Source organism: Anolis sagrei, chromosome X (assembly GCF_037176765.1).
Source record: "Anolis sagrei isolate rAnoSag1 chromosome X, rAnoSag1.mat, whole genome shotgun sequence".
Classification (NCBI taxonomy): Eukaryota; Metazoa; Chordata; class Lepidosauria; order Squamata; family Dactyloidae; genus Anolis; species Anolis sagrei.
The window spans coordinates 43,247,034-43,263,159 of record NC_090034.1 but is presented as its reverse complement, the minus strand read 5'-3'; the positions used below and the strand labels follow the sequence as shown (position 1 = coordinate 43,263,159).

At 40.7% G+C, this 16,126-nt stretch overlaps 1 protein-coding gene across 3 annotated transcripts in view; it reads left to right on the top strand.

Moving 5' to 3' along the window:
- KSR2 (kinase suppressor of ras 2) overlaps positions 1 to 16,126 on the top strand; it is a 204,632-nt gene that overhangs the window by 137,841 nt on the left and 50,665 nt on the right. For all 3 annotated transcript variants that reach the window (XM_067473258.1, XM_060785468.2, XM_060785469.2), the window contains 4 exons: positions 1,959 to 2,012; positions 3,034 to 3,100; positions 9,128 to 9,176; positions 13,017 to 13,369. In XM_067473258.1, the coding sequence (XP_067329359.1) occupies positions 1,959 to 2,012; positions 3,034 to 3,100; positions 9,128 to 9,176; positions 13,017 to 13,369 (523 nt within the window). The remainder of the gene's footprint in view (positions 1 to 1,958; positions 2,013 to 3,033; positions 3,101 to 9,127; positions 9,177 to 13,016; positions 13,370 to 16,126) is intronic.

The window sequence follows — 16,126 nt, the reverse complement described above, 5'->3', positions numbered from 1 at the left end:
GAATTGAATTTGTATTATTTACAAGTTTCTCCAGGAGATGCTCAGTTCATTATACAGAAAAGCATTATGAGCTGTACAAATTCAGTCAGGAGCTGTATTTGTATTATGAGCTCCTTGGAAAGACTCTATTGATTTGCAATAGGACTAAGCTTTACAAGTCTGAATCAGAAAATTGGTGGCTTTACTGGTTAATACAACAAATTGTTATGTCTAAAATCCTGGTAGTTTATTGCCTTGGATCGTCATTGCAGTCTGGATTCCTGTTATGCTAAATATATATGGACTATTTCTCCTGTCCTTCTCAGCTGCCTGGGAAAGGTGATTTTGAGATGGAAGTTTGTAGGGACTGTGTATATTTCTGACATTCTGGATAAAAGATCATGCAATTTATCAACTGGGTTACATATTCTATTATGTGTAACCCATGCTATAACAAATGTGTTAACTTCTAAAATGCCATAGGGCTCCTTTCCTAACAAATTTGTAGGAGTTTCCCATCATAGTCCACTTTAAGGAGCTAGAAAAGACAATTGAAGGAAACAGTCAGTAGAAAGGAAGCTCTGTCAGGAAGCACTTGGTGGACTGATGACCCTGTAAAAGCAAACGGGGGGTGAAAAAAAAATCTTCTCCTTAGTCCAGAAATACTCAGAATAGCTCAGTCTGGTTTAATATAGCTGCTACAATGGACATGCTACATAATAGTGTTTGTTGAAGCCTGGGAATTGACTCAAAACCCTGTTCTCAATTGGTCTTTTTTACATATTTGTGTGTTTGAAGTTGAACTCATCAGATTTACTGTTATACGGGCATGGCAGGGGTGCATTTAGACTGCCGGCACTTTTCACTTTTCTACCTGCCAAACTGTCATCGCTTCTCTGAAATAACTGTGAGCATAATAGATTATTAGGGGAACTGATGTGATTGCCGTGATGGAAATCTGTGCTCCTCTGTCACAGATCTTTATTTCCCCAAGACTCATATTAACTGTGCAGGTTAGGAGGAATTATTAAGAGAGAAAAGAAAAAAAATGGTGAGACCCCATTGTGAAATGGCAGTATAAAGTGAGCGACATTCAGTTCAATGGGGGAAAGTTGATCATTTGGGGAGTTTTTGCTCTTGGCTTGCTGTGATTCCTTGGCCAAAAAAAAATGAATGTTGATAGCTTCCAGATGTTTGGTTCTTGTTGGCCTACGATTGGCATTGCCACCTGCATTACTCTCAGTTCCAGACTAGGCAATTTGCGTTTACCCTTCAGGTATGTTCTTGCACATACTTCCTTTACAGCAGTAGGCAGAGTGGGGTGGGTGTATTCCTGCATTGATTGTGTATTCCTGCATGGCAAGGGATTAGACTGGATGGCCCTTGTGGACTCTTCCAACTCTATGATTCTAGATATTAAAAGGAGACATTTATGCCCTGCCTGTGTCTTGTAACCCCTTATGCTAGCTAGCTGCCTTTAGGTGTAGCATAGGATGCTGTCCCACCATTTGTGTTGAAGAAAGATGAAAAAGACAGACAAGTTAGCTTTTGTATGTGAAATAGGAGGGTGTGCCATCTTTTCCTTCACATGGAGAACAAATGTTTTCAAATGACTCTGCTTTGCAGCCTCCGTCCCGTCCATGTTTACTTAGAAGTAATTCCCATCATATTTAATGGGACTTAGTAGGTGTCAGTGGGAATGGTGCTTTAGCCACTGCATTATGATTTGTGTTTCATATGGAATTATTTGCAATACATGGATGCTTTAAACAAACAGATAGATGTTTTGGCTAGGGAAAAAACGGATAATACCACAACACAAAAATCATCAGTTATTTTTGTTTTATATATCACACAACTTTGCTCTCCAGCCTAGAACTGAGAAGAGTAAATTACTAGTATTATCGTGGTGTTGTTTTTACAAGCTTCATTCCTGTTTGACTTCAGACCTCTTTGTGTTCCTCTTTGTCCTTTCTAAGGTGCCCCTTTGTCATCCCAGTACTACAAGTCCAAGCAGGAATTTGTCTTTCCGGGTAAGTTGATCTAAAAGGGTTCTTGCTTCTCAGAGCTTTGCCATGAGATCTCACACAATGTTAACATGGTTATAGTGTTGGTGCTGCGACCAAATCCCCGCTTGTCCTTGAAGCTCCCCAGGTGACTTGAAGCAATCGCTGCCACCTCTCAGCCCAGTTGATGTCACAGGCTTGTCATGAGGATTAACAAAGGTAGAATGCCCATGTACTCCATTTTGACCTCTTTGGAGAAAAGGCAGGATATAAATGTGACAAATAAGAAACACTGATAATGGACTGCCTTTAGATGTACCGTGGAGTCTCTCTCCTATCACACTTCACTAAACACAGCTTCACTCCCTCTTGGCTTTGGCTTTTTCAGATGTTTGGTAAATGTGAAAAAATGGGAGAGCATTCAGGATAGCACTGACTACCATCACCCCCAGTTTCCATGTGTTTTTAGAAAAACATTGTCACTTCTTGCCCAGCTGCCCCTCTGCCTCATCCATGTGGGGACTAGAACCAGCAGGTTCTGGATGAATTAGTATATTTCCAGTCTGTGTTGGTATGATGTGAGTCCAAGCATCTGTATATTTTGAACCCCAAAATCACATTTAAATTGCACATAATCTTTTTCAAATACATATTTTTGTATGTCTTGCTCATGAGCCATGAAAGGCACAGATTGAAAGAGACCAACTTCACAAAGCTGTTGTGGTGATAAAATGGGGAGGAGAAGCGCTGTATATGCCACCCCAGATTTATGGGAAGAAATGTGGGGTGTAAATGGAATTAATGAATGAGCCAAATGGCTTTGCAAAGTTTTCCACATGATCTAAAAATGCTCTTCACATTTCATTGTCCACAGACACAGCCATGATCAGGTGGCCTGTTTTCCTTTGGCACAGAATCATATTTGCTTGTTACAAAATAACCATACAGGATGCTTTCCTGTATGGTTATTTACCATCTTTAGCCTTTGTTAAGCATGGGAATGTTTTGCTTTCCTTTTTGTTCTGAATGGGATTCTTCTTTCTTTCAGAAATTGTGCCTGAGACATCTACCCGAACACCCCAAGTTGTTCTCCATCCAGTGAATTCTAGCACCATGTAAGTAACCCTCATCTGCACATCTGTGGGTGCTTAATTTGTAAAGTCAGCCATTTTCCAATACATCATGTATACTATCAATACACTCATTGAAACTATCTTCCCCACCCTCTCCCACCTAAAAACAATTATCATAAAAGTAAAAATGGGAGTGCCCATCCCTCACCTTCAAGACATACAATGAAAATATAATACCTACTAACAACTTATTTAAAAAAAACTTCTTTAATCTATCACACTATCCCAATATTCATACTGAATTCCAAGGTTTCTTTGATAGAAGCAATAGCTCTTAGACCAGTATAGAAAATGGAGCATGTGCTTTAAGATATGAAACTTGGCTTAATGATGCAGTTCAGAGTCAAAGGCCTTTCCTATTATTAATTTGTAATTTTGTGCATTTTACAAATACATGCATTTTTGAATGCACACTAATGTTTGTATTTCAGGGTGGTGCGTTTTGTGAATTCCACCAGAATTTTACAAAAGTGCAGGTTTCTAGCCACAGATTGCATTTGGCTTCCTATTGCATTACAACAGGTACAAACTGGACTAGCATCAATCCCTAATGGGCATCATGTGATGGAAAAGATTTCTGTCTGACTTTCAGACAGCCACTGTCAATCAGACTGAACTGTGCCAGGCTGGGTGGCCAACTGGTCTGCATTCACACATTTGCTATTGTACCTTGAGAGGGATAAATCCATCTCTTTCTGGTACATTCTGTCCCATTTCCATGTTCATCTGTGCGGTTTCTGGATCTGCATTCAAATCCTTTATTTTTATGTGTGTTAAAGACATTTTCCTGCATTTTTGAAGCCTTCTACAATGATTTCTGTAGAACCAATGAAACCAAGTCTTCAGCTGCACTAAAAGGTTGCAGCACAAAGGAAAAAGGATGGAGAAAATAGTTTATAACTAAACTCTGACCTGCTCTTTAACACAGGAGGGGCAAGAAAACCAGTTCATATTGGATTGATTTCCATAACCCTCCCAAATCATTAACATGAGATGATATTCCTGCATCTTCTGCACAGGAAAATATACTAAGTTTCACTTTTAGTTGGCTACAACACAGAGAAAAATACATGAATACCTCCTTTCTTATATGTCTGAAGAAGGGCTTTTTATTTCTTTTAATCTAACCAAGCACAAAATGTGCAATTCTAGGGGGAAATGTGTAGTTTCAAAAGAATATTTGTGTAGTATAAAATTGCATGTCAGGCAAAGCTGTTTGTTTCACCAGCTGATATCAAAAGGGACTGTTGACAAAGCAAAAGTGTTGGGAGTTGTCTAGACTCCTCCAGACCCCAATCAAATGGCACAGAATGAGGCTGTGAGCAACAAAGCATGAATGCACCCATAAGGAAAGGCATGGCTGCGTTTTAGAGCTCCACACTTCGTATGTGAATTCCAGTCACATTCCCCGTACTATTCCAAACTTGGAAAACTTCCTGAGAAGTAACAGCAGAACACAGAAGCATAGCTGGATCCCTGGATTTCGATCCTGCTTGCAACTTGGAAAGGTCAAACCAAACACCTAGTGGGGAAGGCCTCATGATGTGACATACTTGTCAGTCCCACTGGAAAGCCTCTTCCCCAGCTTTTAGGCCAGAGTAATTGACTTCTGAGAAGGAAAAAAGCTCAGAGTGGCAGCTGTTTACGCAGTGGAGATTAAAAAAAATCCTTGACTGCTCAAACTTGGGGCTTAGAATGAATTGCCAACCTAATTCTTGCTTTGAGAAATGAATGTGTCCTCCCCTCATCCAGTTCTTACTGAAGCCAATTCTGACTTTGTGGATGTTTGTGTTAACTTTCAAGTAAATGAATTCCAGATTTGCTCTCTTGCTTACTTGCGCATCCCCTCTGAGATGCTGTTGACAGCTGAGGGTCACTTTTGGATGGTTTCTGCTCCACCTGAGTGGAAGACTTTTCTCTTGTATAGAAGTGTCTTGGTTTTGGCTTGATTCTTGACATTTCTCCTAAATCTTGATATTGGATGATTTCTAACCCCCTTTGCTTATTTGGAGAGGACATGAGGGATTTTACTGGAGAAGTCTTGCTTCTTGTAGAAGCGTGATCTGTCATTTTGGCTGTGACAGATCCCCTGGGCTGCAGCATTTTGCACTTAGCAGTCATGGCCTCGTGGGACAGCTTATGCATACTAACACAGGGGGAGAGAGAGAAGAAAAAGAAGAAGAAGAAATTACATAGATCCATGCACCATCATAATCCTAATCTGATTGATTTAATTTTTTACTTTATATGGTTCTCATCTTTATATGGTTCTTCCCCATCTTATTTTATTCTTAGAATAACCCTGCTGATAGAGTTGTCTCCACACTCTCTTATCTTGGGCTACGTCTTTTTTTTCTTCCTTTCTGCCAATTCCTTCTGTCTTCCTCTCCTCCCACCCTTATTTCTGTCCTTTGTTCCCTCCTCTGAAAGGAAGAGACCATTCATGCCTCACTTGACTGAGCTCTGAGCTGATGGATTGCTTATAGAGGGCTTCCTGCTCTTCTACCACCTTTTCCATTTTGGCCTTCCACCATCCTACATTCCCTCTGGTCCTTTCAATGTATATGACATTAGTGTGAGAGTAGCAAGCTTCTCAGTCTTATTCTAACCATTATTCCCCTCCTAATCTTCTCTTTTTCTCTTAAACTCGACATGGGATGGACAAAAACTTCATAAATAAGATCTCTGCATATTATTTTGAAATGTTAATATTAATCAGAATTGCAGCATTGAGGGAAAGGTTATACCTTTCCTCAGCATGTTAAATTGTGTGATTAAATGTGCTATTTCCAAGCTATTTTTGCCCCAAAACATAATAGATAAAGCAATCTTTTAGTTGCCTGTAAGCCATTGCCCACAACAAATCCGACTTATTACAAATGCCTTCTACTCCTAAAGGTAAAATATGAATTTCAGAACAGAACATAGTTATTTTGCTTATTTGTTTACTTCAGATGCAAAACATCTCCCAACACAGCACTCATTGGTGACCATGGAATCCAGATTCACTTTTCTTTAGAAGATGAACATATTAATCTGTACTCACTTTCTCCTCCAAAATATCTATTGGAGAGAAGCAGAGAAACTATATTATGTGGACAGCCTTGTGCGGCTCATGCCTGGGCTATTACTGCAGTTTCTGGCTATAGTCCTCTGGGAGATTAGCTGACAATCAGTGAAATGCGAGTGAAAAATTGAATCTGCAATCACATATATTTCACCACTGTTAAGCTGAGTAGTTCATTCTGCTTGTTTTCAAGAAACAATACATTTTGAGAACCTTTCTAAGGACAGCTCTGGAGGCAACACTAGTATTGGCATCAGAACTGGTCTCCACAAGTTACTGAGGATGCCCAAGAGAGCTGTCCAATCTTCATCATCTCATTTGCCTCTCTTTTGTGACTATCATTTCTCTAGAGATGGAGAAACCTGTCAGTTGCATTTTCATTGCACCTCTACTCCTGGTTTAAAATAGCAAGCAGAACCAACCTGATCCACATTTAAAACAATAAAGATCAAGAAGCAACAAGGTAGATGTATAGGAAGTTGGTTAAGAATAGGAAGACTACAAAAAACCAAAGTAGGTGAGCTCTAAGTGTTAGACTTAAAAGTAGGTTTAAACCCCAACAAATTCAATAAAACACTATTACAAGTGCACAATAAATTAAAAGCATAAAAGAAGCACCAACAATTATAATGGAATAAATATAGAGTTTTGACAGTGTCAAAATGAATAGTACTAATATCTAAAAGATATGAGCTAAAAGTTGTACTTGCAGCCTGCATATTATAGTTTCCTAAGCCAGATGTGTTTTGAACTTAATGCTTTTAAGTTACTGAAATTGTAGCTGTGATGCAATAGTTCAACAAATTCAACAGCAGCAGCAAATTGGTAAAATCTATTTTGACTTATCTCCATTCATCATTATTTCTGACTAGTTCTCCCAATTCCACCAGCATTGTCGTCCCATTTGGATTATATATCATTTTTGCAAGATGTGCATATTTTGGTGTCTTCTTTATTTACCCATTTTATGTGCTTTCCTTAATGTACTAATTTTTACACGTTTAAACGTATAAGTGTAGATTTTTAAAGGATACAATTTTAACTGAGTTTTAACTGAGAACCTTTACACTCATAAAAGGAGGTGACCAAGCATCTGATGTCAGGAAAGCACACTTGTTAATACTCTCTCAAGTGATGAATTGTAAATGATGTATGGCACTCTACGGGGAAGGTGCTCTTGAAGTACCGAAGAACCCTGACTCCACCTATGTACCTCATTGGTCATTATGTAGACATTTTGTTGGTAAATCAGTCAACACAGTTTCATCTCAGAATGTGTATCATCAAATAGGTGGCACAGTTGACTGAGTCAAACAAGAATTTCATTCCAGATGAACATCATAATCACCAGCATGCCATATTTCAAAAAGCTCGATGATGATAAATGCTAAAGACAGGGTTTGGATTAACCTTCCATCAGGCAGACTTGCAAGATATGAATGTTTGGTCTAGTGATTCTAGTTGTAACATTTAATGTTTGGTGCAATTACATTGACTTTGACAATGATATGGATTATGGTACAAAGTTCTTTTTGTCTGTCAATGCTGTAATACTTTGCAGTAATGACGGCTTGCATTGTTGAAGGCAGTGAGAAGAAAGCAGAATTTTGTAATTCTTGGACATTGCTTTCTGTAGAAACTGAATGTAGCATGTAGCAGTACTTCTAGAGTTGAAACAATTTCCCTGAAGCTATTCTCCAGTTATTTCCAGGAAAACTTGGAAGGTATTTGACAACTCCTATGTAGAGACAAAATAAAAACATTGGGAAGAAACAGATCAGGCATCCTGTTAAAGTGGAAGCATTAGAAGTATTGAATCATATAGTTGGAGATGGCTTTATAGGCCCTTCAGTTTAGCTTTCAGGAAGACGTCCAATGCCAGAGCTTCCTCACAAACACCAGTCCCATTAATCCTCCAGATCAGTGTTTCTCAAACAGTCCTCCTCCAGGTGTTTTGGACTTTAACTCCCAGAAATCCCAGCCAGATTACCAGGAATTGTGGGAGCTGAAGTCCAAAACATCTGGACGAACACAGTTTGAGAACCAAGATGGTTGGTTTCCTTGTTGAACTATACTGACCCATGGATTTGAAAATTCACCAACATTTTGTGAAAGCCTATTAATCTCATTCTGTTCTAGTTTATATTGGTTAGTGAGATTTTTTTTCTGCACATTAAAATTTGTATGTAGATTTTGTTAGTATTTTTTCCAAATTATATGCATTTGGGGAGCATTTTTCTAAGATACACATTTTTATACACTCCCCCTAATGCAAAGCTTAGATCAAACATAGGTTTTTTTCCGTGTCAGGCATGACTTGAGAAACTGCAAGTCACTTCTGGTGTGAGAGAATTGGCTGTCTGCCAGGACGTTGCTCAGGAGACGCCTGGATGTTTTGGTGTTTTACCATCCTTGTGGGAAGCGTCTCTCATGTTCCTACATGGGGAGCTGGAGCTGACAGGAGATCATCCGCACTCTCCCCAGATTCAAACAAGGGTTTAAACCATTGCGCCACCAGGGGCTCCTAAAAATAGTATTGACAAGTGCACTTTAGAGTATTTGTTGTAAATCGGCCTATCCTATTTCACAAGAATAAAATACATGTGCTCCCCTGAACTCCTTGAAAAAGAAGCAGGATAAATATATAATAATTTGAGAGCCAAAAACTTTGCCTTGTCCTTAGTCTAAAACACCTTTCTAAGTATTTCCAGAAAAGTAACTAGCTACACATGCTTACAGTAGTACGTTTTTTCGTGTTTAGAAAGAGGGGCAAAAACATTAACATCACTGTATGAAAGCTTCTCAGATTGCCTGGGGTGATTTCTTATTCACCATTAGTGATAGAGAAGTGCAAGTCTGGTTTAAGATCATGACCCTATCTGTGCGATCATTGCTCCTGGCTTTGAAGGCTTAGTAATTCACTGTGTTTGTTTTCTTTAAAGCCTGGAAGACAGTCCATTACTTCAAATTGAAGTGGAGCCAACCTTCGAGGTAAGCGGCACACAAGGATCTGCTGACTTTCTGTTCTTGCACTGAAATTAAAAGCCATACAGTAGGGAATGAATGTTGTTCTGATGATCTCAGCAGAGGCCTGGCAGCAACATCTTTGGGACTCCTTTGGGGACCTCTAACTCCTGCTGGAGGCAATTATGGCTGCCCATTGCTTATGTTTTGTTTAATAGATGATGGTGTTATATACATCTCATAGCAGCTGGCTTGAAATTTGTAATAAGGTTAATATGGAACAATGAATTCTGATGCATTTTTTTGTAAATTGGTGGCTGACTGGTTTGACCTTCTTGTGTATTGGACCCCCATGCCTTCTAGCATAAAGGCTAGAGTGAGGAAAGAGCCATAACTCCATGGTAAAGCACATGCTTTGCATACTCATGTTTCCAGGTTAATTCCCTGGTACTACCAGGCAGGGCTCGTATAGTCATATATCAGTCCCAGAGAACTGCTGCCAATCACTGTAGATCAGGGATGGGGACTGTTTGGCCTTCCAGGTGTTGTTCTCATCATCCCTCATTATTGGCTACACTTGGTATTCAAGATGGCAGTTGTAGTTCAGAAATCTGAGAGGATACATGTTCCCGATCTTTAGCTCAATTTGACTAACAACAATACTGTTCAAATGAAGAAGTCTATCTTGAAGATGCAGAGGATAGGCCCAGGGACCTGATGCCACTGAGCTACATCCTTCTTTCCTACTCCTCTTTCCCCTTTACTGCCACTGTCATAGCCTTGGTTGTCCAGCAACATCTGGCTGGCCATATGTTCCTCAGCCATGGTTTATGGAATGGTGATCTAGATGAATCGGTGGACTTACTTAAAACAAGGCAGTTTCCCATGCTCCTGTGCTGTTCGGGCATTGTTTGGTAAATTTGAGTCTCTGTCACACTCTAACTTCTTGAAGAACTCTGCTAATTTTGGACGGGTGGAGAAGGTACACTTTGCAACTGGTCCTGTTCTTCTAACCCCCATTCCCAATATGACCATCTATAAAGACCTGCAAGGCTGTTGGGTATTCGAGAATATGACTTCTTAAGGGTGTCCTTCTACTCTGTGCAACGTTGTTCCCTATTAGATATACAGCTGTATGTCTGCCTTACCTTCATAGGACCACAGTCTTGGAATACACCTAAGATGTAGTTGTCTGTTGCCATCAGAGCTTTCGGCTTATTTTTCTTCACTTCCTGCGTGTTTGAGGCTCTTCTCTTCGTGTGTTTACACAGTTTATTTGGGATCTCATGGCCTCAAAGTATTTCATCAAGAGGTCTATGCATTTTGGGGATGAGATTCAACATATAGATGGCCCTTTTCTTGTAGCATGGGAATAATATTAAGTTATCCTTGTTGCCATTGCCAATCATCACCCCACCGGCATAGCATTGCAGGACTTCTACTAAAACCCCTTTGCTGGGAGAAAGCTACTGATTGCTGACCTTGCTGCTAAAAAAGCCTGCTCTTATGACTTCTCTTGCCATTCGCTCCAGATTGCTGCCATCAATGTCACAACTATTTACTCTGCTTGTTGAATCTTTGTCAGAACCATTTGTGCAATCTGTTCTGATTTTATTTTATCTATTTATTGTGTCAGAAGCAAGTTGAGGGTACAGTTAAAATGCATTTAAAAACACAAACAAAGTTAAAAAGAGAACTTGGTATTGTGCTAAATGTCCTTTGACCAGAAGCTGACCGCTTGGAGTGCCTCTAGTGTTGCTGTAAGAAGGTCCTCCATTGTGCATGTGTCGGGGCTCAGACTGCATTGTAGTAGGTGGTCTGTGGTTTGCTCTTCTCTGCACTTGCATGTTGTGGACTCCACTTTGTAGGCCCATTTCTTAAGGTTAGCTCTAAATCTTGTGGTGCCAGAACATAGCCTGTTCACTGCCTTCCAGGTCGTCCACTTTTCTGTGTGCCCAAGAGGGAGTCTCTCATTTGGTATCAGCCATGGATTGAGGTGCTGGGTTTTAGCCTGCCACTTTTGGACTCTCACTGGCTGAGGTGTCCCTGCGAGTATCTCTGTAGATCTTAGAAAACTATTTCTTGATTTAAGGCATTGGCATGCTGGCTGATATCCAAACAGGGGATGGGCTAAAGATGTAAATGCTTTGGTCTTTACATTGCTGGCTGCTACTTCCCGGCGGATGTCAGGTGGTGTGATACCAGCTAAACAGTGTAATTTCTCCAGTGGTGTAGACATTCTGTGATGATGTGGTATGTCTCATTAAGAGCCACATCCACTGGGCATGCGTATTCAGCAGCAGAGTAGCAAAGCGCAAGGGCAGATGTCTTCACTGTCTCTGATTGTGAGCCCCAGGTCAGTCAGCTTTTGTATGATATTATTTCTAGTGCCCACTTTTTGCTTGATATTCAAGCAGTTTTCTTATAAGTCAGAGCATGGTCCAGAATAACTCCGAGGTATATTTGGGTGTGCTGCAATGCTCCAGTGGGATTCCTTCCCAGGTCATCCTCAGAGCTCGAGATGCTTGTCTGTTCTTAAGATGAAATGTACACGTCTGCATTTTAGATGGATGAGGAATCAGCTGGTTTTCCATGTAATAGACAGTAAGAGCACCTAAAACTTCGGAGAACTTCTGTTCAACCATTTCAAAGCTCCCTGCTTCAGCAGTGATGGCATGATCATCAGCATAGATGAAACTCTCTGTACCTTCTGACAGTGGCTGATCACTTGTGTAAATATTAAACATTGATGGAGCAAGCACACTTCCCTGAGGCAAGGCCATTCTTCTCTTTTTGCCATCTGCTTCTCTGGCCCTGGAAGCTCCTGTTTTGTAGCAGATTTCCTATGAAGCGGGTGAGGTGTTAGTCCTTTGTGATATTAGATTTTTTTCTCAGGAGAAGGCAGTGATTTACAGTATCATATGCTTCTGACAGGTCTACGAAGACAGCTCCTATAATCTGCTGCTTTTCAAAACAGTCTTCTATGTGCTGAATCAGGTTCAGCACTTGTGATGTGCAGCTTTTGCCTGCTCTGTTCTGATGGGACCATCTCCTGCAGTCCATAAGGCTTTATATTGTGCATGAGCAATACTTGGGACTGTTGCTGGAGGCATGGTCACTAGCACACAAAGAGAGAGAAAGAGAGAGCGCACAAGCCCATCTCAGGCCAAAATCGAATTACTGCCAGTGGTAATAAATTGTAAGGAATGCTTTGATCCTTTGAATGAATTCACATGAAGTCCAAGCTCATGATATGACTTTTGCTTTTTCTGCCCAGCTTCTGGTGCTATTTCCTTAGTCCATGTGCTCTTTGCTTCTGAAGGTCTTTTAAAAAATGTTTAAAGAAAATCAACATTAGGCTTCACAGAAAATCCATTATTGCAGCAGTGCTGATCTCACTTCTTCTCAAACTGCTTTGGATGGGTCGGAGACTGTAATACTGCTTTTTTGGAACAGTTCTCTCCAAATGGGTAACTGCTGCTCTCCAGATGCATTTTCTCTCACTATTGGTCGATATGGGTTTGGTTCTTCAGACATGCTGAGTAGGATTGTTGAGTTATGTGTTGTGTTTGTGTGTATGTCGCTTTGATGAGTAGCAATTTTATACTTGGGATTTAAGAGTCTTTGGATGGAGTTCCTCTTTAGGAAATGATGCATATACAAATGTGATAAACCAGCCTTGCTACCTTAGAGGATCCCTCCTCCTTCTTCTACAGATTAGGATCTTGGACTTTCACCCTGAAAGCTTGCCCTGGTGATGTGTATTAATGTTGATGTCTATTAATGTGTGTGGGTAAATAATATGGGAAGTTGGAGTTCTGTGAATATATAATGATTCTTCTCTCATCTCACCTCTACAATGGACAGAGACATTTTGAGGAATTTGAGGATGAGTTTGATGAGATGAACCTCTCCCTCCTTTCTGCTCGCAACTTCCCTCGCAAAGCCAGCCAGACCAGTATTTTCCTGCAAGAATGGGACATCCCGTTTGAACAATTGGAGATTGGTGAACTGATTGGCAAGGGCCGCTTTGGACAGGTGTTTCATGGCCGTTGGCATGGGGAGGTGGCCATCCGCCTCATTGACATTGAGCGAGACAATGAAGCGCAGCTGAAGGCGTTCAAGAGGGAAGTGATGGCCTACAGGCAGACTCGACATGAGAATGTGGTCCTCTTCATGGGTGTTTGCATGAGTCCTCCCCATCTTGCTATCATCACCAGGTAAGATATCTGCCACTAAAACCCCTAGTCCTTTCATGTGTCAAACCAACTTTGAGAACATGCAAATTTGGTATTTTCTTGGACTTCTCTTCCTTTGGGTCATGTCCCTGCACCGGATCTGAAAGAAGGGTGAGAATCATATGGTTTTCCAGATTTGATAGGACTGTAAATGCCAGTATTTCTCATCATTATATCTCCTAGTGCAGACTCATAGAACTTACAGCCCACAACTTCTGGAGGGACACATGAATTTCACTGTGATCCAAGTAGCCGCTGTTCTTCTGCTGATTTCATTTTGATTTTGTTCTTTTTAAAGTTAACTTCTAGGTAGACCACCCAATAAGGCTGTTACCCAAACACTAAGATAATGAGGAGAAGATGTCATACCCTTCACTCCAGCCTTTGGCACCATCCAGTATATCCCCTTTAGTTTCTTATAAAAGGAATTGAGTGCCCGTCACTCCATAGCTCATTGTAGCATCTTGTGTTGGGAGATATCATGATAGTTGCAAAACCTGCCCCCTACTGCCAGGAGGCATGTCTGTGGAGCTGCATTACACACACACCATGTTCATTGTGACACCTGTCCTTCTCTCCATAAGTGCAGATCACCTGTTAACTAGGATGTGTAATTTACATGTTTTTAAAATAAACAGAAGGTCATTCTTCTCTAAAAGACAATGAATTTGTAGAGGCTGGCCTGACTTCTCACTTATCAAGAAAAGGGTATGCGGAACAGTATTAATAGAATCCACACTGGACATGTTTGCATTGTATTTGGAGTTCTCTTTCAACTAAGAGGGATCTTAAACATTGTGAATCAAGATTTTGGTCCTTTAATTTTGTTCTGCAGAGTTTCCTTCTCTGTTTTCCTCCCAATTCTCAGCCCTCTTCCTAAAGTCAAAGTGTAATGTTATCAGTTTGTCCCCGGTGTGATGCGAACATCCTCAGGCTGGGCAGTGGACTGTTTCTTCTCTTCACCTGGGACCTGATCTTCTTCCTTTGGCTGATACTGCTAAATTGTGTTTGCATCATTTAAAAACATGAGTGCAATCATGTGCAGTTGGTTTGGGAGTTGACAGCCTGTGCATGCATTCAGATATGCATACTCCTCATCAGTCCTCTTTCCACGCTAGGTGAGAAGAAAACTGGTGATGTTGTCAAAACAAACCTTATGGCTGCCCCTGATTGATGTTTCAGGCCCAGTGTGTTGTGTTCCTTCTTCTGTTCCATTTGTTTTATTTGGGTCAAAATCAGCAGACCTTTGGCTTGCAGGATCTACTTTTGGGTATTTTGGAACCTAAAGAACCCCCTATCATAGCCTGTTGCAAAAAAGCACAAACCAAAATCAAGTTTAGGTAAATCTGAGTCCAAAAATTGGTTTGGATTACCGGAGCAAAACCCTGCTCCTGGTTACCTTAAGCTTTCTTTATGTCAGGACCTGAGATTTGCAAGGCTGCTAATAACAGGGTCTCTTGAAGGTCTCTAATTCATAGGTTCGCCTTAAGTCTGAGCCAACTTGGTGACATGTAACAATAAATTTATAAAAAATGGGATTCAGAATTTTTCACCAATCTACTGAAGATAATTTAGAGATGTACAAATACTGTTGTCTTTGGGCATCCATGTTTTAAGTTTAATATTATCTCTACAATTCATCATGTGATAATATGGTGGAATATGCCTGGGGTGAGAAAAATCACTAGATAGCTAGAATGGTAAAATAAAAGGCAGAGCAGCTGGCTGTGCGATGGAATGTTGGATGAGGAGCCAACCAGATTTTCTAGTTTAAGAAGTGACTGGTCATGTCTTATTTACAATGAACCAACAACTATGGCTTTTCTCCTTGCTAATTCCAAAATGTATATTGCCCTTGATCATATGCTTCTTCAGCATAACATGGGCAGTTTCCATGCCAGGGCCTAATGTCACTATCACTGGGAGTGAACGAGCCCAATGAAAGAGCAATGCAGCATTTCCTTGCTTCTAACCAAGAGAAGTCTGAAGGAGTATCTCAGGCAGGACCATGGACAGCTCTTAAATGAATAAAGAACATCAAGAGGGATAGATGTTCCCGAGAGTAGGGAATGAGCATGTGGCTCCAGCAAATGTGAACTCTTTTGACAGTTCAAGTAGACTAGTGGACAAGTCAGTTTCTAGTAACTGGAGCTTAAACAGGCCAGTCTGTTTTCTTGAGATGTTGGCTCTGACAGAGCTCAGGTACATCTTACTCACTAAGGGACTTCAGAAATGAAGTCTTCACTGTCAGAAAGAGAAAAAACCAATCCCAGACCACAGAAATGGCAGTGATTTTAGTTCCTGGGGGTTCTCCCCTCTCCAAAGTCTTTGGTTTAGTCTAGTGTCTTCAGAGTCTTGTTCTACTAATGTCTTTGATACACACATAGTTCTCTAATAGGGAAGCAAGTGATCTGTCCATTTCATGGAACTTGTAAACACCCGTTGTCTGGATGGGATGCTTTCCCCAAAGTGATGTAGTGAGAATTCTGAAAGGTGGTGAGGGCAGGACTACAGCAGAATGGTTAGTATATTGTTCCATGGGGAATAACAAAGTAGAAGCATGGCATTAATCTTAATTAGTTTTTAGTGAGAACAGCTGTGATCACAAGTCTTGCTCAGCACTCTGAGTGCAGCAGAAAAGATGGCATGAAACAACAAGCAGGGCCGACCTTGCCTCTAGCATACAGGCCTACTCTGTGGTAGCTTTTTGCACATGGTTGCACTTTCACTGCATTGGCA